The sequence below is a fragment of the Nothobranchius furzeri genome, chromosome 5 (assembly GCF_043380555.1).
Source record: "Nothobranchius furzeri strain GRZ-AD chromosome 5, NfurGRZ-RIMD1, whole genome shotgun sequence".
In the NCBI taxonomy this organism is placed as follows: domain Eukaryota; kingdom Metazoa; phylum Chordata; class Actinopteri; order Cyprinodontiformes; family Nothobranchiidae; genus Nothobranchius; species Nothobranchius furzeri.
In genome coordinates this window covers 39,320,539-39,348,143 of record NC_091745.1, presented here as the reverse complement: position 1 = coordinate 39,348,143, position 27,605 = coordinate 39,320,539, and the positions used below count along the sequence as shown (strand labels likewise).

Below are 27,605 nucleotides of genomic sequence, written 5' to 3'. Positions count from 1 at the left end.
AGACATAACTTGTGTTTGTTTCTGAGGGGCCGTATTTATTCTGAATTACTCAATAAGTTCACCACTGTGAGACGCAGATGTTTAGCTCTACGTTTTTAGGATTAAATGAGTAAAAAAAAGTCACAAATTACAACAAAAATAACGTTTTGTTGCCGTGTTCCAGCTGATTAAACCAAAATGAGCCAGAAGACGCACAGATATTTTCTCTAAGGTGGAGGCTCACCTGCACACTTGGTTCGGCTCACGAGAGGAGGTCCAGGAGGGCCGGTCCCGCCTTCACCGGGCCGGGTTAGCAGAACGCTCATGTGGTATTCTGTGTCTGGATCCAGGTGCCACATCTTATAGGTGGCCATACTGACCACGTGCACCTCTGACCACGGTGACTGGCTGGCTCGGTACTCGATCTCCTTCCTGATGATGGGCCCGTCTCCCAGGATGGAGTTGGTGTTGAGTTGGATGATCAGGTAAGTGGAGCCGGCGCGCAGCAGCTGAGGCGGCGCAATGGGGGACGGAGGTACTGCCAAAGACAGAGAGGAGAGTTTTCATCTCTGTTCATAGCTGCAGAAGTTCTGCTTTAAATGGAATTGAACCGTCACATGAAGTCACATGTCTTGTTCCTGAGGTCAGAATGTGACCCCGGCATAAGTCTGAGCTAAAAAGCAGTGAGTGAATGGAACAGCTGTGCATCAAACACAGCAAACGGCGTGATGAAGCGCTCCCCTCTTCCTGTCCTCCTAGCCGCTCGCCGTGATGAAACGGCCGACTCGGCATCGCTGTCAGACGAGATTTTCAAACTGAGAATTTCACTCAGGAGCCGGCGGTCAAACGTCACTTACAGGCAGATCGATTCCACCGTGAGACTGAAGCACGGGACAAAAAGTACGAGGATGAAGACAAAGCGTGAGAAAAGATCGGAGTGAGATTTATGGCTGTGACTAATCCTCCATTCCTCTGGTTCCCTGTCCTCTCTGTGTGTGTGTGTGTGTGTGTTCATCATGACCAGAACCTCACCTCAGCGCCGTTCTGGCTCCTCTAGCCCACAGCAGCTCGCCTTTAGCTTGGCCGACAGCAGTCTCCCGGTTTGGAGCAAATCATTTATTCTACTTGGTATCAAACACACCAGAACCAGAAGCCACCATAAAAGCCAGAAGTGAATAAAAGAAAGATAAGAAAGATGATTTTAATTTAATGATGTGAACAAGCTGCTTTTAGCGCCAGGCCACGTCTTCGGCATTACTAAAACAATTAGACCAAACTCATTAAGGGGAGTGATGAGGCTCTTCTCAGCCGTGCAGCGGAGGGGAAATGTATTTATTAAGTTCCTGCTAAGACGCCCGCTGAGCTGAGCGTAGCTCCGCTGGCCGTCGTGTCGGTGCAGCTTTCACACGAGGACCTCTGCTCTGAGCAGAGACTAAGAAATGTGCTTTCCCTGCTTTGTTCCAGCGAATCCCCTCCTGGTTTGGTGATGGTTAGAGGGGTTTAGTGTGAATGCTCCTCTTGTTGTTGAGTCAGGTCTTCAGAAGGCTAAAACCAGCTCAGGCTGCTACAGTCACGGAACGGCACAACAGGACAGTAAACCCAGTCGTATCACGCTTATAGACTGTTTAGGCAGCTTAGGTACTTAGTCTAATTTAATTAAATTTAATGTTTATTTAAATTCTCCAAGAGAAATGCACCCTCTAGCTGTCGGCTCTCCTCTGCATGCACCTAAGCCACCGATTGATCCACCAGTGAAGCGATAAGCATTGACAGCAACAGAGCTGAAACCCTTCTTGCCTGCGTGTTCTTCTGCATTGGCGTCAGCAGGAACCAACGGCGGAGGACAGGAAGACAGAGGATGTGTCACGTCCCTTATTTCCTGTTCTCATCCTCGCTTAGCTGAGGGCTGGAGTCGGTTACGCCATCAAGCCACGGCTGTGTCATTACTACGCTGTCAGAGTCGTGTCGGGCTGTTGGGTTGTGGTGAGTAATGAGAGTGAGGTCACATCTGTGGTTCGTGACATGACAGCGGCTGGAGCGGTCCAAGACCAGCGAGCAGCTCTGTGACAGAGAGCAGCCCAAGATGGCAGCGTGTTTGACAACTTCAGCTCGGGAGAAAACCCGTGCCAGGAGCAGGCGCTCAATCTAAACACGGGTCGGGACGCTTGTGATGAGGAGATCTTCTGTAAGTAAATTACACAAAAAGGGCTTCTGACTCAGAGTCATGCTGTGAATTCTGATCATGCAGTGACCCAGAGGCACTGCCTCGAGGAGGCCTACGCGTGGCCACGAGAAAACAAAACGGGATGGAGAAAAGAAATATTTTACCTTTCACGACCAGCTCAGCGAAGTTGGAGACCCCTGAGCCCCTAGGGGACTGAGTAACGCAGCGGTAAAGGTCCTGATCAGATCGCTGGATGCCATCTAGCTGGAAAGACACAATGAAGCGCCGATGGCTCAGGTGCTTGACCGCCGCCATTGTTAAAAGGTCTCCGTTGTGTCTCTGGAAAGAAATAACAGACGGGGTCAGAGAGAACAGGACGGGTCCTCAAATATCCCTCCATCAGGGATAGGTCATGTCATACCACACACACACACACACACACACACACACAAGAATGTACCGTAGAAACTTTATGACGACAGACTTTTTTATCCGTTTCATGAAAACTGAATTATTAGATTCATTCATGACGAAATAACTAAAGTTATGAAGCCGTTTTCGTACACTTTTTCTGTCTGTGTGATAAATACACACACCTCCTAAAATCAGTGGAAGCCCGATTCTACCCACAGGCTAACTCACTCTCACTGTAAGTCATAAAAAAGGTGGCCTGTCCCTTTAAATTCTGAAGCTAACTGAAGACTTGATCACTAATTTCTTCTGGAGCCGTACTTATTGTTTAGCTGATGTCCAGGAATGATTTCTTCTATCTTTCCCAAGTTTCCGTCTGTATTTGTTCTTAGAAAAGTGAACGTTGTGGTAAAAGGATCTGTGTTGAAAACTGTGTTCAGCAGATGTTTGACTTCAGATGTCGTATCAGCTGATTGTAGCTCTAGTCCAGCTCTCCTTTGCTCTGGTATCAGGTGGGGTTTGTTATCTTTAGGGATGTCTGTAGACGTTAGAGATGTAAAGCCCGAGCCCTTTGGATGGATTTACAGACCTGCACATGCTCAGTGTGGTTGCACCGGGGTAGAAGTTTAGAGAAATAATTCTCTAAGCATTTGTTTTAGTAAATATTAAATCTGATGCATGTACTGCAGGACATTTTTACAGCGTACAACTCTTCTTCTGCTGCCACTTCTGTAGAACGGTGCTCTGATCTGCAGCAGCTGCTGGCGTCGCCCACAGACCGGAGGTACGCAACCCCAGTAGGGAGGTACCGTCACGGCCCGCATGTTTGTGCTTTGTTTGATGGACTAAGTCCCGTACGTGATCATGCTTAAGCCCGTCTCTCACTTGGCTGTGACTGTTGTCAAGTTCACTTTTAATTGCTTTCTACAGCAAATGATCTCATGTCTCAATTTGTCTGCCAGTTTAGAACCAGCACGTCTAGAGCCTTTACATCTATGTGTTAATGCATGAGTGTATGTGAAGAATAATCTCCTGGGCACAATAAAGGTCTATGTCTATCTATCTATCATCTATCTATCTATCTATCTATCTATCTATCTATCTATCTATCTATCTATCTATCTATCTATCTATCTATCATCTATCATCTATCTATCTATCTATCTATCTATCTATCTATCTATCTATCTATCTATCTATCTATCTATCTATCTATCTATCTATCTATCTATCTATCTATCTATCTATCTATCTATCCATCTATCCATCCATCCATCCATCCTTCCATCAACCTACCTACCCACCCACCTAGGCTTTAGTTGACATCTTTTAAAATGCACTGTATTGTTTACAGTGCAGCTGCTCCTTTCTCCACTTCTGCACCGTCTCATTCTGTTTGCTAATTGCCTCTCAGCTGTTGTTCACTCATTAGTCTGCCCAGTACACATCACGCCCGCTTATCTTTGTTCCCTGACAGTTCCTCGTTGATGCCTTGACCCGTTCATTTGTGTCTGCTCAGTGATTCACAATCATTTAAAGCTTCAGATCTGACTTCAGTCGGTGTAAGGTAAGTTTAATTAAACGCTTCAATTTAGGTCTCACGACTCTCCAGCTACCGTCCCGCCATTGTTCCCTCTTGTCATGGCAATACTGACCATGTTCACACACACACACACACACACACACACACACACACACACACACACACACACACACACACTACTTATTTCTGTAACACTTGTACACATTTATTACCCGGTGAACTCCAGAGACTCTAAGTTAATAATGTAACAAAGCACCCTCCACTTATTGTCATTGTTCGTATTAAAGCAGTGTGATTAATAAGAGTTGTCCAATTAGGTAGAATTTAATTAGGAATGTTGGGCCATCTAGCTGATTAAATCTTGGAACCTGACAATCAAGGATCCTTCAGTAAATACACATGAATCCTTGTTAAAATGACACTGATGGTGAGAGTGATGCAGCCCATCTACGCACCCAGTCACCCTCTACACGCTACGGTGAGACAGATGATGCTTGATGCATCGAGGTTTAATCAGTCCAGGCCAACAGAGGAGTTTGGTCATTCTTTCAATTCAATTCAAGTTTATTTATATAGCGCCAAATCACGACAAGAGTCGTCTCAAGGCACTTCACATAATAAACATTCCAATTCAGGTCAGTTCATTAAGCCAATCAGAAATAATGTTTCCTATAAAAGGAACCCAGCAAACTGCATCAAGACACTGACTAGTGTCAATGTCTTTACAGCAATCCTCATACTAAGCAAGCATGCAGCGACTGTGGAGAGGAAAACTCCCTTTTAACAGGAAGAAACCTCCAGAGAATCCTGGCTCAGTATAAGCAGCCATCCTTCACGACTCGCTGGGGATCGAGAAGACAGAGCACACACACACACACACACACACACACACACACACACACACACACACACACACACACACACACACACACACACACACACACACACACACACACACACACACACACACTCACTCACTCACACACACACACACACACACACACACACACAAACACGCACAAACACACACAAACACACAAGCACATGCACACACACACGCACACACACACACACACGCACACACACACACGCACACACACGCACACACACGCGCACACGCACACACACAAGCGCGCGTGCACACACACACACACACACACACACGCACACACACACACACACACACACGCACGCACGCACACACACACACAAGCACACGCACGCACACACACACACACACAAGCACACGCACGCACGCACACACACACACACACACACACACACGCGCACACACACACACACACTCAAAGACAAAGTAATGTGTCTATAGTTATATTGTGATTTCTTAGTAAATATTCTGATTTGGTGAGAGATAAACTTTATTGTATTTATCCTAGTGGATCTATAATTAAACGGATAAACTAGTAGTAGCACATCCAACGTCAAGGAAAGCAAAAAGTTATTATCAGGAAGAGGAATTGTGGCTCTTTGGGCAACAATTAAAGGATTTAAAGGCAGGAATGAAAAAGGAAAACTGGACGTGCAAACATTGTGTTTGACCTTGTTGTTGTGGTGTGAGGCCATTTCTCACATTGTTCCACACCATTAAAACCAGCAATATTTGTCAGGCAGGTCAGTGTCACACACACATACGCATGCACACACACACACACACACGCGCTCTGATGTTCTTTCTCGTGTTTTCAGGCTAAACTCTCATTGGTGTGAAAGAGCTGCGTATGAATTCTGATACTTTTTGATCGTTTGGTTTTCGGCACAAGCCAAAGTGTGTCAGCATGCTGGGATCAGCGGGGAAACCTTTGGGTTACGCCGGGTAATCCCAGCTGCTGCTCTACTACTGAATTGAGTCTGTTCAGATGAAAAAGTAAATAAAAAAATACCACAAACCACACAAACCTCAGGCCCCAGCTTTGTAAACAAACACAAACACACACCCACTGATTGGGGTTAAGCAGGAAGCAAATCTTGCAGCCGCAGGAATTTTTTTAAGGCTTACTCGCACCCTTTCGTATCCCTTCTACATCTTTTATATCTTTCAGATCTCCGTTTTTTTGCCACCTAGCTTGTGGATTACAGAACCGAGCCACGACAAATCAGGGTAAATCAAATAAGCGTGAGATCACTTCATGTTATCAAAACAATCTGGCTGTGGTTAATTGGCAAGGAAATGACTAAACGATCTGCTAATCTGGCAGGCGTGTGCAGCCAACACTGCTCTGCAGCAGTTACAGTAAACACGACGCAAAAGCACGCAGATCTGAGTTCTTATTATGAAAACACCTAAGTGAAGGTGGTGCAGACTGCTGAAGGTAGAAGACGAGGAGGAAAAGAGCCTTTGTGGTGCCTGGGTATCTCGTTACAGCAGACACGTTTATGGGCATGCCAGCTAATTACCCAAAACATTTGTCTTCTTCCTCATGTTGCAACAAAACGGGTGGTGGTTCAAGGACGTGTGAACGAGGACTCTTCCAATGACCTAAATCACACACCGCCTAGTTTTAAACAAAAGAGTGGGCTGGCCCAGGTCGGCCATGCTGAACGCCGGCGGCTGGGGGAGGTAAGATCCCTGCAGCCGAACACGAGCGCCTGCAGGAAGAGAGCGACAGAAGCAAACTACAGCTTGACATTTGGGTCTTTAACGGAGCCCACGTGAGGAATCGGATTCACCAGAGCTGCATGGACCCACCTGACCTTCACAGAACCTTTGATCTTCCAAATTCAATGAAGAAGAATCTGAAAACAGGCAGCCATCTTTAACGTCATTATTTTTCTCACTGATGGAGGCCTGCGCGGCTCCACGTGTGCTCACGAACCAGCGTTTCTGTTTGAAGTGACAGTTTCCATTTCTGTTTGGAAAGTGGATCAAAGAAGAGCAATAACTAAAGAGACAATGACTCCATAGACTCCAAACAACCAGCCACAAGATCAATACATGTCTGTAGGAGCTTTTCTGGGTTTTAGTATTTCACAGGAACCTGTGATCCGTTTCATACCCATCAGTTAGGGAACATTCTAGTGACTTAGGCATCTCCTCTGGGCTTTTTCTGGTTTGATTTGCAACTAAAGCCAGGAATTCGTTTTGTTTAATTCTTTAAAGGCTGATGTTCAGTTTCTATAAAGATGCACATGTATGCGTTCCATAGGGATTGGTTCTGAGGTAGGGGCTGAAACAGCTGATGCAAATTGAGAGCTACAAACTGCTGCGAGAGCACATCTCCAGCAGGAAACCGCCCACATAAGCCCCCTTCAGACAGCCCATGAAAAACGGAAATGTTCCGGACTCTGTCCATAAGACCCTCGTGTCTGAATACAAACATCCGGATAACGTTTTCCGTAATTAAACCGGACGAAGCCACTAGTAACAGGTCCGGACTTGTTACGGACAAGGTGGCTGCTTCAGACTGGTGAGGTCGAGTTCCGGACAGGGAGGATGGGGAGGACGGGGAGGAGGAGGGGGAGGAGGAGGGGACCGGGGGACGCTGTGCACACCTAGATAGCTCGCTCCTGTAGCATGCGGCGAACCACGGCAGCTCGCCTCCTACGGTACCGTCTCCTAGACGCGCGACGGAGCGCTTCACACCGCTTCCGTGATTCCTTTTAACCATTGAGCTTCATCATCCTGGTCTCTTGTGCGTCTTCGTGTGCGCAGAATTATGCTTAACATACCGTAAATCCTCTAATACAGGCCGGTATTCAATTAAAGGCCGGGTCTCCAATTGTGGCCGGTGTCAGAGTTAGTTTAGGTAAATAATGGCCGGTCTCTTATTGTGGCCGGGTGGAATGTAGTAACAAGCAAGTATGAGCGTCCCGGTGGCAGGTTTATAGTCCCCAAATCAACCAGCAGGAGGCAGTAGACGTTCACGCAGACCTTTATTAAGCTTTTTCTTCAACGCTCTGTAACGCTACAGACACGATCCTCTATCACGCTCCTACCACACAGAGTCACGGTGTCAGTTAACCATGCTAATTCAACCCGCTCCACAGAACACACATCACCTTCCCTGTGGCTTACATAACACTCACACAACACGCAAATCAGCACATAGGAACTAGCAGAATGATAGGAAACACATATGACACAATACCCAGAATGCACCTGGCTTACAACCCCAGCCAGGTCATTACACTATCAAGTTCAAAGAGAACGTGCTGATTATGCTGCAGAACACTCTGGAGAGCAGCAGTAGGGGGTGTATGAACTAGTCAACTTCACTATAGTGACTTTTTATGCCTGTCGTCGACTAGTCGCTGTCACGTGATAATGACCGGCAAGATGCAGCCCTCGGAAAAGACAGCAGCCTGCTGTCAGCAGGTGACAAGCTCCTGCGCTCAGGGGGTGGGGGTGGGGGGGGGGGGGGGGGGGGCAACGCGCTGTGCCAGACCGTAGGCACTGACACGCGATCGTTCATGTCGGTTCATTTCCTTTAATGTTTTCTGTCTTTTATTTGCGCCTGATGTGTATCGCTGCTGTGGAGCGGGGCGCATCAACTTGTCCCTGATGCGGCCGGCAAGCAGGGAGCGCTCCGCTGTTTTCGCGGTCGGTAGATCTGCCTCCTGAGCACGGCCACAGTAACAATCAGGTGTCGCCACCTCAAAAACTAATTTAACACGCGATCGTTCATGTCAGTTCATTTCCTTTAATGTTTTCTGTCTTTTATTTGCGCCTGATGCGTTTGCTGCATGCTGTGGAGCGGGGCGCTGCGCGCATCACCTTGTCCTCCGACGCACTGATCACTGATACGGCCGACAAACAGCGAGCACTCCGCTGTTTTTGCGGTCGGTAGATCTTTTAGAACTGCAGTTCAAAGGTAACTCATGAGGTGAATATATATGAACCCAGGTAGCAGTTTTTCTTTAGGATTGAGAGGAGATGCAGGAAGATAATAAACAGGCAGGACAGAAAAATAGTCAAAATAAAAACAAGTTAGTTTTTGTACCTGCTGTTGCAACAAACAGACACCATTGAAGGTCATCAGAAGTGAGGAACAGAAAATGAAATAATTATTTTAATGTTTAGAGCAGCAGGAACTCCGAGAGGCTGCAGGCGCATCAGTGAGTTTGCGGCCGCTGCGCAGGGGGAGGGGGGAGAGGGCTAAAGCAGGGGGAGGGGGGAGAGGGCTAAAGCAGGGGGAGGGGGGAGATGGCTGAAGCAGAAACTACCGTTGTTAAAAGAAATGTGTTTAACTTTGAAAATGTGGGCGCAATTTTAATTGTCAAAAACTCCAATGAACATTAGTTCATTTTGCTCAAATGGAAATAGAGGCCTGCCTCTAATACTGGCCCTCCTTCCAATAAAGGCCTGGAGCTTGATGAGCTTGAGTCAAATAGAGGCCCGGGCCTGTATTAGAGGATTTACGGTAAGTCCGATCAGTGAGAGGAATTCTATCTCTTCTGCCGTGTTTGACTGAATGGCTTTGTTTGGGTAAATGACGCGTGTTCCGGTACAAAAGTGGTGTGTCTGAAAACACAGTTCCGGTTACAAACCGGATTGAATTGTCCGCACATATTCCAGAATGTCTATCTGAAAAGGGTTTGAGAGGTACGCATGTTAACAGCTACTGCAGTAAAAGTTCCAGCCAAGCGCTCCGCACATTCTCCTCAACATTTCCTGAAAACTCCCGCTTTTTGTCTCGTGCTTTGTCCACAGCATGGGCTATCAGCTGATCTGCTCCCACTAGTTCAGTCCAGTTAAAAGAAGTTCTGGGGTGACTGCTCTGTTAGCGTGCATCGTTAGGGAGCGCTGTCCTGCGGACTTTAAAGGTAGAAACAAGTGGACCTGAATCAGATAATGTTGTACCGTCACCCAACCAACCATCTGTCCATTCATCCATCCATCCATCCATCTGTGCTTCAATCCGTCCTTTCATCTCTCCGTCCATCCATGCATCTCTCTGTACATACATTTATCCATCCATCCATCCATCAATCCATTCTTCCATCCAAGCATCCATCTGTCCATCCATCCATCCATTCATCCATCCATGCATCTCTCTGTACATACATTCATTCATCCATCCATCCATCCATCCATCAATCCGTTCTTCCATCCAAGCATCCATCTGTCCATCCATTCATCCATCCATCCATCCATCTGTTTACCTATCCATCCATCCATCCATCCATCCATCTCTTTATCCATCAATCCATTCCTCCACCTATCTGTCCATCCATCCATCTATCCATCTGTTCACCTACCCATTTGACTGTCTGTCCATCCATCCATCCATCCATCCATCCATCCATCCATCCATCCATCCATCCATCCATCCATCTCTTTATCCATCTATCCATTCCTCCACCTATCTGTCCATCCATCCATCTGTTCACCCACCCATTTGACTGTCCATCCATCCATCCATCCATCCATCCATCCATCCATCCATCCATCCATCCATCCATCCATCCATCTCTTTATCCATCTATCCATTCCTCCACCTATCTGTCCATCCATCCATCTGTTCACCCACCCATTTGACTGTCCATCCATCCATCCATCCATCCATCCATCCATCCATCCATCTCTTTATCCATCTATCCATTCCTCCACCTATCTGTCCATCCATCCATCCATCCATCTCTTTATCCATCTTTCCATTCCTCCACCTATCTGTCCATCCATCCATCCGTCATCCATCCAATCAGAACCTTCTATCCATCAGCTCTATTTGATGTCCCTCCAGGTTATGGTGCTCCTCACCTTATTTCTACGGCTGAGCCAGCAGACTCTTGTCTTTTTGATTTTTGTCTAGATTTAATGCCCACAGGTGAGAACAAAATGTTGAATGTGCACACTCACACACGTTTGGGTCAGATATGGAGGTTAGTTCAGACACACACACAAATAAACCACTGACCTCCAGCAGGAACTTCTCAGCCTCGGACGCTCTTCCAGCAGCAACACACTGGAAAGAAGCATTCTGACCAGCGTTGATCTCCTCGTCTCCTAATCTGGAGAAGTGTGGAGCCTTATCTGAAAACACAGGCCGGAGGGAGAAATGTGACCTGTCAAGGTTTTGTCATGGGTTTTTAAAATACAGGAGGAGATTTGAATCTTTTTACAAACGGTGCTTTGTTTGTAACTCACAGGACGACATAAATATTCACCACAAGTGTGAACTAGTGAGACATTTTGTCAGCTACATATTTTATTTGATTTAATGTTTTTTTTCCAATCAAGACAAACGATTAGGACGAAAGATGAAATTGTACATTCTTTAATGTAACTTCACAATGAAATCTCCACTTTTGTAATTTGTAAAAAATAAAAATAAAAAAAAGAAGAAGATTCTTCCTTCTAATTCATGTAAATTATTTCTTTTCAATTCTCAACCAACATTACACTCTTTATATTGCATCAACAAAGTGTGTCTTTTCGTATGTCCCATGAACGCACCACAGCAGAAACTCCCTACTTAGTGAACACGAAAATCCTTATCCACAGATGCTTATCCTGTCATGGAATCAGCTGCACGGAGCGACGCAACATTTTTGTATAGTTTTCTTTGTCAGTAGAGTAAAACATCTCGACGAAACAGGAGGTGACACACTGGAGGAGCACGGAACGTCTTGGCATTCCCCCAGAGGGGCTGACCCAAGTGGCTGGGGAGAGGGAAGTCTGAGCTTCCCTCCTTAGGCTGATGCCCCCGCAACCCGACTCCGGAGAAGAGGACGAAAATGGATGGATGGATGGTAGAATCTGCTACCAAGGACAGAGCGAAGCATCTACAAACATGTTTGCAACTCAAATGCCTGCAGAGGACACTCCAAACCCAGAGGGCACTGCTTCCTGGGAAGGTGGATTCCCAAAATTGTTTCAACAATTTTTGTTTCACCTATTTATGCAGGATCACTTCAGCTGCGAAGTGGATCGCTTACGGAATTTCCGCGCTGCCTGCTGCTCCTCTGTTTACACCAGGCGGGAATGTTGGACGAGCGCTTCTGCTCAAGCCTACTGTTTTCAAACCCCCCACCCCCAACCCTACTCCCATGCCCTTGCTGTGTGTGTGCGCGCGCGTGCGTGTGTGTGCGTGCATGCGTGTGTGTGTGTGTGTGTGTGTGTGTGTGTGTGTGTGTGTGTGTGTGTGTGTGTGTGTGTGCGTAACCACTTTGCCCTGCTTGTTGATATCAGAAACTGCGCTGATCCTGCTGCTGTTTTCTAGACCAGTTCCTTTCTAAATGCTTAACCCTCCCACTGTCCTAATGGGTGTGACCCCGCAAGGAAAGTTGACCATTGAGCAGGGTTGGTGGTTTATCCCTTGAGGTCCACGTTGCGGGGTGAGGAGTGAGCACCACCTCACCCCTGCCACATGGACTTCAAGGGAGAAACCACCAACCCTGCTCAATGGTCAACTTTCCTTGCGGGGTCACACCCATTAGGACAGTGGGAGGGTTAAGTAAACGGGGCGATGGTGGCACAGGAGTTAAGTGGTCGCCCCGTAATCGGAAGGTTGCAGGTTCGAGCCCCACTCAGTCTGTCGCTGTCGTTGTGTCCTTGGGCAAGACATTTAACCCACGTTGCCGGCTGGTGGTGTTTGGAGGGACCGGTGGCGCCAGTGCTCGGCAGCCTCGCCTCCGTCAGTGCGCCCCAGGGCAGCTGTAGCTACATCGTAGCTCATCCCCACCAGTGTGTGAATGTGTGTGTGAATGGGTGAATGACTGATTGTGTTGTAAAGTGCCTTGGGGGTTCCATGACTCTAGAAGGTGCTATATCAAATACAGGCCATTTTTAAATAACCTTGTGTTTGTGGTAGTGAACCTACAGTATGACTGTACAGTTACCTTCGTTTTAAACATATTTGTTTGTATTTACGATTATTAAATCCATCTTTTGCTGTAAAAACTTCCTGTAAAAACAGACGGATGCATCTGATGGATTCTGAAGAACAAATTCAAAGTGAAATCAAAGAGTTTTAAAGATGCTCAGCTGAACTGGACACTTGGAAGGGAAAGGTATTTTTATGTTTTTAAGTCTAAACTATTGATTCAAGCTGAAGGATTTAAGGGGTAAAATACACACGTGTGTTTGTGTTCTTGTTTCTGCGTTAATGCCTGGGTTCCTTTTCAAATGTTTCACATTTGCATACACTCGGCCAAATTCAGCTGGGATGTTGTCAGAGTTTCATTCTGGGTTGGAAGTTTCTTCTCAGAGTGACTTTCTGCTGCCAATCTCTTTACTTTCCTATTTTAGACCCAGACGCTTTTCCTTAGATCTTCATACCAGGTTGGTAAAACCCTTACTTTCGCACCACTTAGTTAAAAGAGTTATAAAACTATTTGAAGAAACCCATCACAGGAATAACTTGCTAACTAACAGGATCAATCATCATGTAGGAGTTGATTTCCAGGAAGAAAAAAATCTACAGGGGGAGCATCAGCCCTCCACAGTTTGACTAATAATGTCCCAGCATGCCGAGCGAAGCTGCCAATGAGTCAGTGTGTGGGAGTAGCCCTCTCACCCAACTTTGTGATTAACAATAAAAGAGTGTGAAGCGGACCCCTGCGGAGCCAAATAACTGGTAAGTCCTGGCCGCGCTGCCAGCCGTCTCTGAAACTCCATGTAGGACACGATGCCGCGTCACTCCGGATGATTGACGGGAGACCGCAGAGCCACGGTGCAACCGAGGCGTCGGGGAGAAAAGGAAAATGTTTGGAGCTCACTCATCTCCGGCTTGGATTTTGTACTAAATCACGCGGGTTTCGAGCGGAGATGGAGATGAGTTTCTTGATCTGGGCTTTTGTGCAGTCTCAGTAAAGGGGGAAGCTTTTGCATTTGTACCCAACATGTGACCGTGTTTCCTTTGAGTGACGTCCCCTCCTGGGGATGACTCATTATTCATGCCCAAGAGGCAAACATACAGTAAACAAACAGTGAAATGAGCGTGCAAGGAGACGAGCACCCCCCACGGTTGGCTCAAGCTGCAGTGTTATACAGCTAAATGTGTCAGATCTTATCCTCAGGACTCTTTAGCGTGATAAATATTTCATTGAACTGCAACACTAGTTTCAGAGTCAGACTGCGACTGGAGAGGATACAACTGAAATGTCAACTGTGCATTAACCAGAATCCTAAATAGGAACGTTTTTGATCAGTAGACTCCATCTTTTACCAGGCTAACGCTAGTTTCTCCTGCACACTCCTGAGTGCCGAGCCATGCCGGCTGGCCATGTGCCACATCAGAAGGCGTGCTCAGGTCTTGATGAGCGTCTTAATTATTTAATGGTCACAGTGGGAGCAGTCAGAAGAAGCCATCTGTTGTGTCTGGGAGTAACGGGGTGGCCGACTGGGTGGTGCACACACGCAGCGAAGGGGCGACCCAGTCTCACAGCCGGTGTTGGTTCCTGAAAAAACACTGATAGCTTCTGCTGTATAACATGAGAAGTCCCAACCTCTCAGGATCAAACCGCCCCTCCTGACATAACGATCGTATCAATGTTAAAAAGGAAACAGCAGAGGTCCCCCTGAGAGGGAAGCATCTTCATGTAATCCAGAGGACGGCAGCATGGACCTTGGGAGTCAGACGTGATGACAGGAGGCCTCGCATTCAGAGTCAGAGACATCCTCTTTGGCCAGATAAGCTCAGGTGTTTCAGTCACGCTGTTCTACACAAGGTCCTCGGGGGGCTGACAGCAAACCAAACAGCTACACTCACAATAATAAAAAGTACCCTGAACAGAAACCCTTCCTCTACGCAACTGTGGTTCCCAACCTTTTTCCCAAGGGACGCCTTTTTTACCAGTAAAATTTTTGACGACCCCCTCCCATTCTCTCTCCCAGTACAAACATTATTAAGAAATGATAAAATTGTTCAAGCACATTTTAATATGCTTTGATTCAATAGATAACAGTAATAGTAGGCTCCAGTACAGAACAAAGTCATTAACAAAACCAAACAGAGCATAGTGTGCTTGACAGTTTGTATTACTTTTCTGAACACATTGTTTCTTGTAAACACTGATAAATCAATCATTCCTTTCAATAAACGTTTGACACAAAAAATACACAGAGCAAAATGTACTTAAATGTGTATATTACTGTTTATACTAGATTATTTACTGTAAACGCTGTGATTAATCAACCAGTCCTATCTTTAATGAACTTTTGACACTTGAAAATAAAACAGTGAGCTGAGCAAAATGTTCTTAAAAGTGTGTTACTTTTTCTGTACTAATTATTTCCTGTCTTAATATCAGTAAACCTTTCACTCATGAAAAAAGTGAGCACAATGTAGGCTATGAACAAGTAATAAATGAAGCTTTAACACCTTAAAGTGGAGAGGTCCTGGCGACCCACTGAGAGGCTTTGGCGCCCCCTTGTGGGGGTCGGGACCCCCAGGTTAGGAACCACTGGTCTACGCAACTGTGCCAACAAGCTGCACCAGACTTCAGTGAGTCAGTCAGTTAGGAATTAAAGTGTTAAAAATCACACAGATTACAGGAACATTTGGTTTTTTGAGGTTTCTGGGGAGTACCTCTGAGTGGTAAGTGTCTTACCTGCAGTAGGAAGTTGCCAGAGAGATTTCCGCATGGAGAATGTGGGATCATTTTTGGTGGATTGTTAAAGTAACACTAGACAGTCTCCCACTCCTCTATCCTACTAGTTGAAAGCGGAATTACAACGTTCATAAAGCATCCTGCTGTAGCCTGCCGTAGCTTGTGCTAACAATGAGCTAACGCTAACATGAGCCAATTAAGACTAAAATAAACAACTAAAAGATACTCACTGTTGGACAAAAATAGTATTACTTACAAGCGCAGTAGCAACAAAGCCAGGTCACCATCAGTCTTTGGTTTTGTCCAAAAGACGTTACTCTCTTACTTTTCCTTCCAGGAGTCGCCATGATGCCAAGAGTAAAAGCAAACTTCTTTTTCATCTTCTTGTGCTTTTTTATTTACGATCGGTGAACTGAGGATGCTAACCACTAGCATTGCAGATAACAACCATTAAGCAGGTAAAGAGCGCACCCTAGGAAACTTACCCGCTCCACAAAACTTATTAGGGGTGTTTTTTGATCAGCCGAGGGCTGCAGACTGGCTTTAAATATGAAACTGGTCAAGTTTCTAACTCAACAGTCACAGAGATCAATGTTGAAGCTCTAGCTTAAAGTTTTAAAATGTCCTCTAATCCAAGCATCTCATTTGAAAACTGTCTCAAGAAAATAACTCATGTTTCAGAACAAATGAGGTCTCTGTTTCCCTGTTCAAAAACCCTTTTACCTGTCGCCTGGTCCGACTCAGGAAGTGACTTGAAAACTCTTCTTCTTTGGTATGGCATGAATGCAGCCTATATTTTTTGCAGCTGTGTGATCTGTGATCACTGGTATGAAGATTAAAGTTACAGGTGTTACCTCAGGTGTTGGACGATGTCATCTCTGCCCTGACGGTTTAAAAGCGCCAATGAGAACTCATCACTAAAGGTCAACTATATGACCCTAGTCCTAGTCCTGTTTAATACCGCTTTGAAACACATAATAGCTCTCTCATTTGTTACTGCAGTCAGAGGTGGCACTTACAACAGGGGTAGTTGAGCACCATGATGTCATCTACGGCGATGTAACCTCGTCGCTCCCTGGAAACGGTGGCCTCGATCAGCACCTGCAAAAGTGAGCAAGAGTGCACACTGAATAGAGCGGACCAACGACATACTTGTGAGTAACCTCGTGCTCATGTAGCAGCAAGCAGGAGAGCAATTCTCAACTCCGATTGCAGCGCAAATCCTATTTCTCTTGTTCCCCCTCGGTGACAGACGCATTAATTACAAACAGGCCCGTTTCACATCTGCTGACCCAAAACAAAAACCCAGACAAGAAGAGAAAAATAAGAGAAATTCAGAAGCGTCAACACGGAGATAGATAAGTTTCGTCTCAGTCCGCCGGGCCGTGGGAAATAATTGCTTTATCACGAAGCGCACATTGTGGTGGCTGAGTCACGAGCCCCATCGCAGATGCAGGGCGCAGGCTGCTGTGGAGCCATAACAGCAGATAATACGGCTCACGCAAGGCCACGGGACCCCAGAGAGGACAAACCTCCACTCTCCTATAGAACAATAAGCTCGATGAGCGGTGGGCTGTCATGAAACCTAATCAATATCAAATCACCACCCTCAGTAATAGTGAGAGAGTTATGAGACACGGGGGGTGATGTTTGTTTTCACAGCTCCAAGGACGCTCCACCATCCACGTGTTTGATCGCAGGCCAGCTTTGAGTTATTGTTTCTCATAATCTGAGAACCAAATGATTACAACATGGTTCCCATCACCGAGTCTTGATTTGTACACACACACACACACACACACACACACACACACACACACACACACACACACACACACACACACACACAGTTATATCTTTGTGGCTATTAAGGGTAAATCATGTAAATATATAAATATGACTGGTTTTATGCAGAGTTTCCTTTAACGAAATGTTCAGGGAGGAAAAATTAACAAATCCACCTTGAATATAAGTTTTCCTAAATATTTTAATACTTTGCAAAAACATAAAGTGTATTTGTTCCTAAAAGATCTTCCTAAATGTGAAATAAAGAATATGTAAGCAAAAACGCCAGTAGATAACCGTTTGGCTCTATTCTCTTGCAGCCCCCGGCACACCCTTTGGTCTGTGCCATCTTCTTTATTCTAGCTTTTCAGATCCCACGGTAAACAGATGTGTGGACAAACTAAGTGTTAAAGAAGAAAATCAGAAATCAGTTCAAAATCATTCAGTCATATTAATTATTTATTTATTATTTACTCTTTTTCTGCTGATGAGAAATGTGTTCTGTTGTCTGAGCAGAATTGTGAGACTGGTCCACTTCTGCACATGAAACGATGAACTGCACTGATGCGCGAGTCTGTATCTAACAAATTAAAGTAACCTCATTTTCTGAACCCGCCTGTCCATGTAATGCTGTGCGCGGGGGGGGGGGGGGGGGGGTTGTTGCACAAAGCATTGTGCAAATCTTCCATTTATTTTTTATTTTTGCGGTTTTTAGCTGGGCATTATTACATGCTTTTTCGGATAGGATTGTGTTCACAGAGCATTCCTTAAATCCACGATATCCAGACAAAAGCTGTTTATTCCATTCTGAGAAATGAGTGAGGAGTTTGATGCCTGGATCTTGGTCAAGTTGAGTTGAACATCTGAACATTTCTGTTTTTTTCTTTCAGGACCATCGGTGTCTGCCTCTTCATCAAATTCTAAAGGTTCCAAAGTTTGTTTCCGAGTGTATCCCACAAGAAATCAGGTCCATTCTCCAGGTTTTAGTGTTCAATAGTTTGTGAATTGAAACGGCTCTTGAAGTGATGTCAGCTGGATTTTCATTGGTGGGAATGCCACTGGTCTGGGTTTGATGCTTGTCCAATGATCGCAATTTGGTTTGTCACAAATGTTTGGAATCTTTTATTTTCATGGTTAAAGAGTAAGTCACCCCCTACCAGAGTTTTACTGCACTCCCACTTCCTGTTTGAAAAATGCAACAAATGCTGTTGCCTGTCAGACAGAAAGGGCGGAGCCACTAATAAATACACACACACACACACGCACACACACACACACACACACACACACACACACACACACAAGCTCACAACAGCATTGCGACATCATAATGTACCAGCTAATGTCATATGGTATCTCTTAGCCAATAGCAATGGCAGATTTAAATTCAAATGCAGTGCTGAGTTTTTGCCTTAAGGGGGCGCAACAACGACAGTTTTAGACAAAATATTTACATTTGATCTAAGATGCACTAAAGTGCCAAATTATCGACTACAGGTGTCTACAGCATGATTAGACACTCTACAGTTCATCAGCAAAAAGAATGTTGATTTAGGGGTGACTTGCTCTTCAGTGTCATTGAGAATTGTGCAACTGTTCAACCAAATGTAAGATTTTTCACATTGAAGTTATAACTCGGCCTTAATCACTTTGTCAACTTGTGTTGCTCCAACAGCCACAGCAACTCCAATCGGGGTGGGGTTATGATTGACTTAAGAGGCGCTACACTGGCTTTACTAAACAGACAACACATTCTCAAACCCAAGGAGTCAAAATATGACGCGTGTGACCAAGCCTCAATATATGATGAATCGGGACCCCCCAGCGCGTCAGGAGACGACGATCAGGGACAAACAGCTGTCGCAGCGTCGGTATGCGACGCCGGTGGTGAGACGGACATTAGAACTACTTGTTAACTACTTAACCTTCCCCTCACCCCAATCCTAACCTTAAGGTCACAGTTTATGGACCTTAAGGTTAGGATTGGGGTGAGGGGAATGTTAATTACTTGAATAATGTCCGTGTGACTGTGCGCGTCAACCAGTGACGCCAGCGGAGCCACGTGACCCAGTGTGTCCCTGATCGTCGTCTACTGATGCGCTGGGGCATCCCGAATCGTCATGTATTGACGCTTGGTCACACGCGTCATATTTTGACGCCTTGGGTGTGAGAATGTGTCGAAACAGAAAAGAAACATGTGGCTGTCCTGGCTGGTTTTCTAGAGTGTGACATATCCGTAACTGTTGGCATCCGCAAAATTATTAAGTTGAGTTTAACAGGTGATGAAAACCCGAGTTTCATGCTTCTTACTGCATTAAATGCAGGCAAGACTTCCAGCTCTGATAGCCATTTGATCCATTGGTGCTTTATCTGTTGAGGGATTTTATTTTCCTAGTCATGATTTATCTGGGCCAGCTCTTGCAGAAGAAGTTTAAATTGAAGTATTGCTGGGGCCAGACAGCAGTTGGACAGATGGTCTCACATTTGACCATTTGAGAATAATTTAGTTCATAGACAGCTGGAAGGAGCTGTTTGTGCTGGGGCATTTTGGGTAAACCTTTACTTTAATCTGATCGGTGTACAGGATAAACCTCCAGAGTTCTTCTGGTTCATTCAGATGAGACCTGATGTTTTTTTGTTTGTTTGTTTTAGAGAGAGACGGTCTTTTTGTCATTTTACTGCCACAACATTTAAACTTTAAATCAAAATCAAATCAAATCACTTTTATTGTCACGTCACATGTGCAGGTAAACTGGTACAGTACATGCAAGTGAAATTCTTGTGTGCGAGTTTCACAGCAACAGAGTTGTGCAAAAATACAATAACGTAAAAACAAGTAAAATATAAAAATGGCTAATCTAAGTAATAATATGTATAAGTTGTATATACATTACTAAATGTTTATGCAAGTATATTATTATTTTTTTTATATATTTTAATATACTTTAATCTGCTGGCTGAGGTCTGTAGAGTCTGATCTTGGGTTGAACTTGGAGGGACATCGTCCCCAGGGAAGATTTGCACCTGTCTTACACATTTTCCTCTTATTAATCTATGACCATTCAGCTTCAGTTTGAATTATCACCAAACCCAATGAATGATGGACTCCAAATTGCTTGGAAATGACCTTTAACCTATTTCAGAAGGAGAGTTACTTCTCTAAGGTCCTTATTGATGTTGGGTTAACACACACCTGTATGCTCCAGACCAGCAAACCCTAATTTTACAGTGGTGCTAACTTTGATGGTCATTGGTTTATTAACACAATCTGACTGATTCTTTCTGTCTTAAATCCAGTGGAAGCAGAAAAGGTGGCTCTGCTTTGGCTTCGTTTTTGGTTAATAGTGACAGGTTTGAGTCTGTCTAGTGTTTTAGACCTGAGATTAAATCTGGATAATCTTCTTTATTCTGATACGTTACAAAGTTGGACTTTCTTTTTACCTTGACTCTAGTTTAGGGCTGCAACTAACGATTATTTTCATAATCGATTAATCTGTCGATTATTTTTTCGATTAATCGATTAATCGGTTTGTTATTGTTTAGCTATTTAACCTATACAAGTGATGAATACATTTCAGTTAAGAAAAAGAAAAACATAAGAGAATTGTGCAGTTGACTGCAATCTATTTTATTGCACATGACCACAGTCAGCAGTGTAAAATGAGCTAAACAGTGCAAAATATCAGTCCAGAATAATTTTTTGGCATCAAAATATAAGAGGTAAATTCCATAAAAAATAATGTAGAATCTAGAATAGAGTTTGTAAGTGGTATGCATTGCTGGGGGGTGAGTGTCTTGTTCCCCATGTAGTTGTCCATCGTTGCTTGTTTTTTTCTGCATAAGAAACAAATAAACTGAATTAAGTACACATATAAAATAAAGCAGCACACACACTACAACACTAAATCAATATTACATTATTTGAATTAATTAACAATATACAGTGATCATTTATTTTGACAAAAATGTGTTGTGAGGCGTTTTACAGCGTTAGATAGTAAAACAGCCTCTTAATAGTTAAAAAAAGGACTTTCTGAATTTCTCCTGTATTTAAAAATTGAAAGCGTACAACTATGCCGCGTTATATTCACCTGGACACAGCTCGTCTGTATATTTTTCTCCGCGGAGTTGTCCTTTTTTGAATGAGGAACACAGTTATGGGTTTGTGCCGTTTTTCTCTTAACGAGAACATTCTTATAAACAGACGTGCTAAATTTGGCAAGCGCCACAACACGGAGGAGATTCACGATTGCATCTAGTCAATCAGAAGTAGAACACCGTAAACTGACGCGGCAAAAAAAAAAAAAAAAACATGTTTAACATCCACTATAACGAACTCAGCTAACACTAAGTCCCAAATGTGATCTGCGTTAGCTTGTTTATTTTCTGTTACTTACCGGACTTTCCTCTGCTGCATCAGCCCCCATGTTTTCATCTCAAATGTTCACTTAGGGACGTCGTGCTTCCGTCGTGCCATGGTTTTTGCATATTTTGTAGGTCACCGGTCTTTTCAAGGCATCTAGTGAAGTGCTCCCATACTCGTGAGGTTTTTGTCCGGGGTTTCTCTTGTTTTGTCGCTTCTATTTTTCTTCCGTATTTGTTGTTGATCCGCCATCTCTCACAGCAAGATGCGCGTCAGTAACGTGATACGTCATGAAAACCGAGGGCACTTATTGGCTAATTTCTTCTTCTACGGCCCCACTGGTAGATCAGTGGCTTATTACTGCCACACACTGGCGGCAAATTTAACAGATTGTAACCGATGTCAGATTGTGGTAAAAAATAGACTTTATGCGGTAAAATATGATTATTAAACAACTAATCGATGACTAAAAAAGTTGTTAACTATTTTAATAATCGATTATAATCGATTAAATCGATTAGTTGTTTCAGCTCTACTCTAGTTGTTTCTCATCATAAAAAATCTGACACACACACACACACACACACACACACACACACACACACACACACACACACACACACACACACACACACACTATGTTCACCATTATAATCCTCCCAAATGGGTCACAGCAAACTCCTCATGACCTCTGGCCCCCCTTCCAACCGATACATGGCACAGCCAGAGTCCACCTCTCTGGACTAAGAGTGGGAAGATCGTTCTGACAACAAACCCGGCCGTGCGTGACCCCTGAAGACACCTTCACAGTCAGATCATGGAGCGGTGTGAGGAGGATGAGGTCAGCTGTATAACTCTGAGCAGCAGAGTGAAAATGGGAGAGAGCAAGAAGGGAGGTCAAAGGAAGCGCTGGACATGGCCGCTGGGGTTCCTGCCATCTACGGCTGGTGACTCTGCTCACAGAGGAACACTGAGGGTAATCTCCTTCTGCCACAGTCAATTCTTCTGTTTGTTCCCAGCCACGAGCTGGAACTTAAGCTGTAAGGCGCCACCGCATTTAACCAGTGATTTTAACATTTCCTGTTTCCATCATTCCCCTCAAGTTGTCGATTTCCCTGTGCAACAACGACTTCTCCATTTTGTATTTATTTCCTGGATGGTCTGAATCTGTTTTTTATTCCTTGCAGCATTCACCCCTTTCCTGTGTTTTCCAAGCATATGCATATAAAATAAATAAGAGTAATGATTAAAGCACAATTTACCTGAGGATGCTGACCTGAATTCGCTGCATAAACACAGACGACCATGCCATTAGACAAACATCAAAATTAGCCAGAAACACTGATTAGGCCTAATGGTACACAAGCAAGGGAGAAAAAAGAGCATCTTGAAAGTCTAATTGAGGCGGTTATTACTCTCTGCCGAGCCAAAGCGCTGGAGAGATTGATTGCTGCTTAATCCCTAGTCTTCTCAGCCATTAGCAAAGCAGGTTATTAGGAGGGAGACATTCAGAGCATTTGTTTCAATAAACAACCTTGCAAGATTTTTATTGAGAGCCACTTTCCCTGTGAAACTTTGCATACGCTCGTACTTTATCCTAACAAGCTGCTGCTTTACTTTCACGGGAGGTGAAGGTGCGGAAACCGTCCTCTGGAGATAAAACATAAAAACGATGCATGGTGTGATTTACTGCAGATATAAAATGCACATTACCAGGACATATTACATTTCTCTGTAATATTGTTTTTAGAGACAGTGTTAAAGTGTAAAAATAAGAGAACGGATTTATTTGGCGCCGTAAAGTAGCTCCAGCCCTTCTCTGATTAGGCGACGCCATTAGACACGCGGAGCTTCGCTTACCATTAAACTCGGTCTCAGATTAGATAAAAATAAACGTCCAGAGAGAAATTCTCCCATCCTGAAGTAAATCTGTTAGGCTGGAAATGTCGAAGGATAAGAGCCATGTCTGAGAAAATGGTGTGAATGTTGAGAATTTCAATGAGATTTCTGCGGCATTTCATTGAAACCAAACTCAGCTTTGAGAACTCAGACAAAAACTCGGGAGTCAAAGCTCTTATGTTACAAACACCAAACATTACATTTCATTTTTCATGAATCTATTTGAAAAACTTCAGTTTGTAAAGTCAGACTTTGATTCTGACAAGCAAGAGCAAAGTGATAAACTATTAGCTCAAGATTCACATTTTAGTGAAAACTCAAGGTGTATTTAAAGGAGCAATATGTAAGAATTCTACAGTCTAATGTCTCAGTCTGGCAATCTGGTCTCAAATGATGGAAGGAAGGTTTCTTTTACACAGATTTTATTCTTAGCAGGTGGGTTGTCAGTTTTTCAGATTGTGAGGTTACCGTGTCTTCAGTGAGCTAACACAGCAGGGCCGGGACATGTAATTCGACACCGGTGTCAATACCAGATCGGCTCGGAGTCCTGCGCCTGCTGATGATGTCACATTTCGGCAAACCCACTCTGCTTTCACACTTAAGTTTTGGAAAGACATAAGTAGTTTTGTTAATAAATTCTTGTTTGCTACCACCTAAATGTTTTCTTTATAAATGAGTTATTATGAAACTGCATAAAACCAACATCAGACTGCCAAAAAAGACTAAATTTCTTATATATGTTTGTATAAAGGTGTAATTCATCTGTATATTTCCTTATTTGTTATATAAATACATAAATTCATTGCTTGGTGTCTTTTCAATAAAGTTTTTATATTTTATTTTGCCCCATTTCATCAAAACCAAGAGCTTTTCACCATTTATCAGTCGGGTTTGCTTTAATTTTACATGTCCTTTGGAAATTCAAACAAATTTTCTGCAAAAAGTGTTGATTTTTGGACTACAGGACTACAACCGCTAAGACAACCATAAATTCCTTCTGACCAAACAAAATCATCATTGTCAACGTGCTAAGGTAACTTTTATGAATGTGGTATCGTAACTTCCGTAAATCTTACGTTCAGCCAATCATCTACTGTGCGTAAGACGCACGACCCCAAGCCGATCTGGTTGCCCGAGCAGAACTGGTACCGACACCGCCAGGTGTAAAACTCCAGAGTTATTTAAAGTACCAAAACCAGTAAACCAGAGTACCCCAGAAGTTTTTTCTTCTACTCCTAAGATGACACGGCATCCTTCTGTTTAACAAAATAGCAGGTGAAGCAGGCTAGAGGCTAATGTTGAGCTAACAATGCAAACGGTGAATTAGAGGCAAATAGTCGGCTCTAAAAATATCTCACATTACTTTTAACTGACCAACAACTAGAAATGTATGTGTGACGCGAATAATGAGTCAATCGCACACAACATCTTCTAATGCCAGAGAAATATTACTGTAGTAAATGTAGTAAGTGCTCCTTACATAAAACACCCAAGAGTGCTGCCACCAGATATGGCAATGTATTTATCTACGTATTAACTTACTGTGTATGACTCGTCTTCACTTGTCATCTAGAATCTTCTGGTGCTGATCTGGAACTGGCAACAGCCATGAAACTCGTGGAACGGCAGTGAGAAAGTGTTTTTATGCTAAGGAAAATAGACTGCAATAACCAAATTTGACCACATGATGTCAGTCTCACTTCATTATTTTACATACTGCACCTTTAGCTAAGTTTAGTAATGAAACAACAGGATGTTCATGTTTGTGTCATCATCAGTCAAAGGCCAATTTCAGAGGAGCCGAAGAGCCACATGTGGCTCCAGAGCTACTGGTTAAAAACCCTGGACTAGTTGTTGAATCTAGTCAGAACTAATCTCTGATTCTTGAGGTTGTTCAAAGGGCTTTTCAACTAATAGTTTGAACTTGAGTACTTCATGGATGGGAATGAATGAGAATATTTCTAATTTAAAAATACAAAAAGTATTTTGCATTTTTTTTTACCTAACTGTAGCGTCATGAATGGCCTCATTTGTGACCCAAAGGTCACACTTCCTCAGCTGGGTCGAGCTGTCCTGGCTGTACTTCTATTTACAGATTATCCATCACAGGAGACACACAGTCTGCTGTAAACCATCTTTAATCTGACTGCTGTTCCGTCCGCAAGATGAAGGACACTTCAAGATTTAAAAGAATCATTTTTAATAAACTCTTTTTACTGTCCTATTACAAGGTTCATAAATAATCATCAAGGTTCATTATATATGTATTTAATTACTGAAATGAATTATTATTCTTTGGTTAATAATTATTATTATTTATGATAATCAGTAATGTTAACAGGGACAAGAAGGTCATGTGCACTTATACACACCATGCAGGACACAGACGTCAGGGTTAAAGGTAACTGCTGTCACATGTCTTTGTTCCATAACACCAGAGCTTTCTATCTCTGAGAGGGCGTGTCCTGAGGTTTGTTAAAACCAAAACTCCTCAGTTCAAGTTCAGTTCTTGAGCTCACCAAAATCCTCTCCGTGGCACGAGAGAGTCCAGAGGATCGGGTCGGCCGCTCGAAACCTCTACTAAGCTTTTCTGTCACGCCGATAGAACTGCTTCAACAAACGCCATCTGCAACCAACTGACGCAAAACTCCTTTAGAGTTATTGATTTTTGAGACGCATTGGTCGCTGTGACCCGGAGACATCTCAGGACCAATTAGGTCACACTACGGTTCTTCTACCCACCTCATGCTTGGAGGTCATCATCTCCTCCTGACATCTCGGATCCAATAGGGGGTCTCCTAACCGGGTGAGGTAGACACTTCCGACAGATTGCGTCTGTATGCCTGTTTCTTATTAAGAAATAACTTAGCTCAGCTGCAAACCAAACGCTTTCACCCAGAATGCGTTTTTCTCTCTCTAAGATAAAAACCATCTGAGACTACATTCACACATCCAAACACACACACGTTTCATTTTTAGTTTTCATCCAGACACAGGTTGCTTTCATCCCAAGTTTTAATATCAAAGCTTTTATAAATTGCCATTTATGAATTGTCTTTTAAATTGTCATCTTTAAATAGTTAGTAATAAATTCTTAACTTTTTAAACCTGACTCTTCTTTGAAATAAAACACAGAGTGGTGCATATTTGGTCACTGAACGAGCAAAAATCTCTTCTGAATAAATAAATAGACTTTTGCTATTAATTTAAATCTCTTAAATTAAATATTAATCTTTTGATTAAATATAGACCAAGCCAGTTGGTGTATGAACTTCTATCGATTATATAAATATCCATTTGCCAATTCGTTTGATCTTTCTCGGGATTTAGCAAAGCTGCATAGCAACAGCATTAAATTCTAGTTATGTAGATTAACTACGCTACATAATCAACAATAAAGTAAATGTGCAACAGTATAAAGAAAACAGGTTACAACATTTCTGTAGATCTGAAGCATCAAAAGGGTCCTGCACGGTTTTGGATCAATCGGTTCTAATTTCTTGGTTTTGTAAAATCATTTTAGTCTATTCTAAGCAGCTAACAATGGGGTATGAGTCAGCGTGTCTTTGAAAATGCTTTCTGTATCTGGTCAAAGCACACGAGTCTGATTTTATAGCAAAAGGTGGTGAAGGTTTATGGTTCTATTTATTATGACAGGAAATGAAAAGCAAACAACAAAATAAAAAATACAAACATGTTTTTGTTGCACCTAATCTTTGTCTACCTATTAAAACATTTTTATGGCCACGTCTGAGTTCAGATGTTACCGTAGTTTTTGTTTTTGTCTAGAAAATGATCCCATTCAGTCACCGGATGCACCGAGTCACCCTGAGGGCTGCAAATGGCCCACGGGCTTCACTTTGGACACCCCGATTCAAACCAAAGACACTCAAAGGATCTTCACAGCACAAGAAACGGTCAGATTTCTGCTTCCTGTTTCATGAATAGTT

General features: G+C 43.6%; 1 protein-coding gene across 4 annotated transcripts in view; it reads right to left on the bottom strand.

Annotated features, from left to right (window-relative positions):
* Positions 1-27,605, bottom strand: part of ptprub (protein tyrosine phosphatase receptor type Ub) — a 337,198-nt gene that overhangs the window by 100,485 nt on the left and 209,108 nt on the right. For all 4 annotated transcript variants that reach the window (XM_070551690.1, XM_070551691.1, XM_070551692.1 and 1 more), the window contains exons 4-7: positions 16,628-16,709; positions 10,973-11,088; positions 2,308-2,482; positions 224-517 (exon numbers count right to left, since the gene is read on the bottom strand). In XM_070551690.1, coding sequence (XP_070407791.1) covers positions 224-517; positions 2,308-2,482; positions 10,973-11,088; positions 16,628-16,709 — 667 coding nt within the window. The remainder of the gene's footprint in view (positions 1-223; positions 518-2,307; positions 2,483-10,972; positions 11,089-16,627; positions 16,710-27,605) is intronic.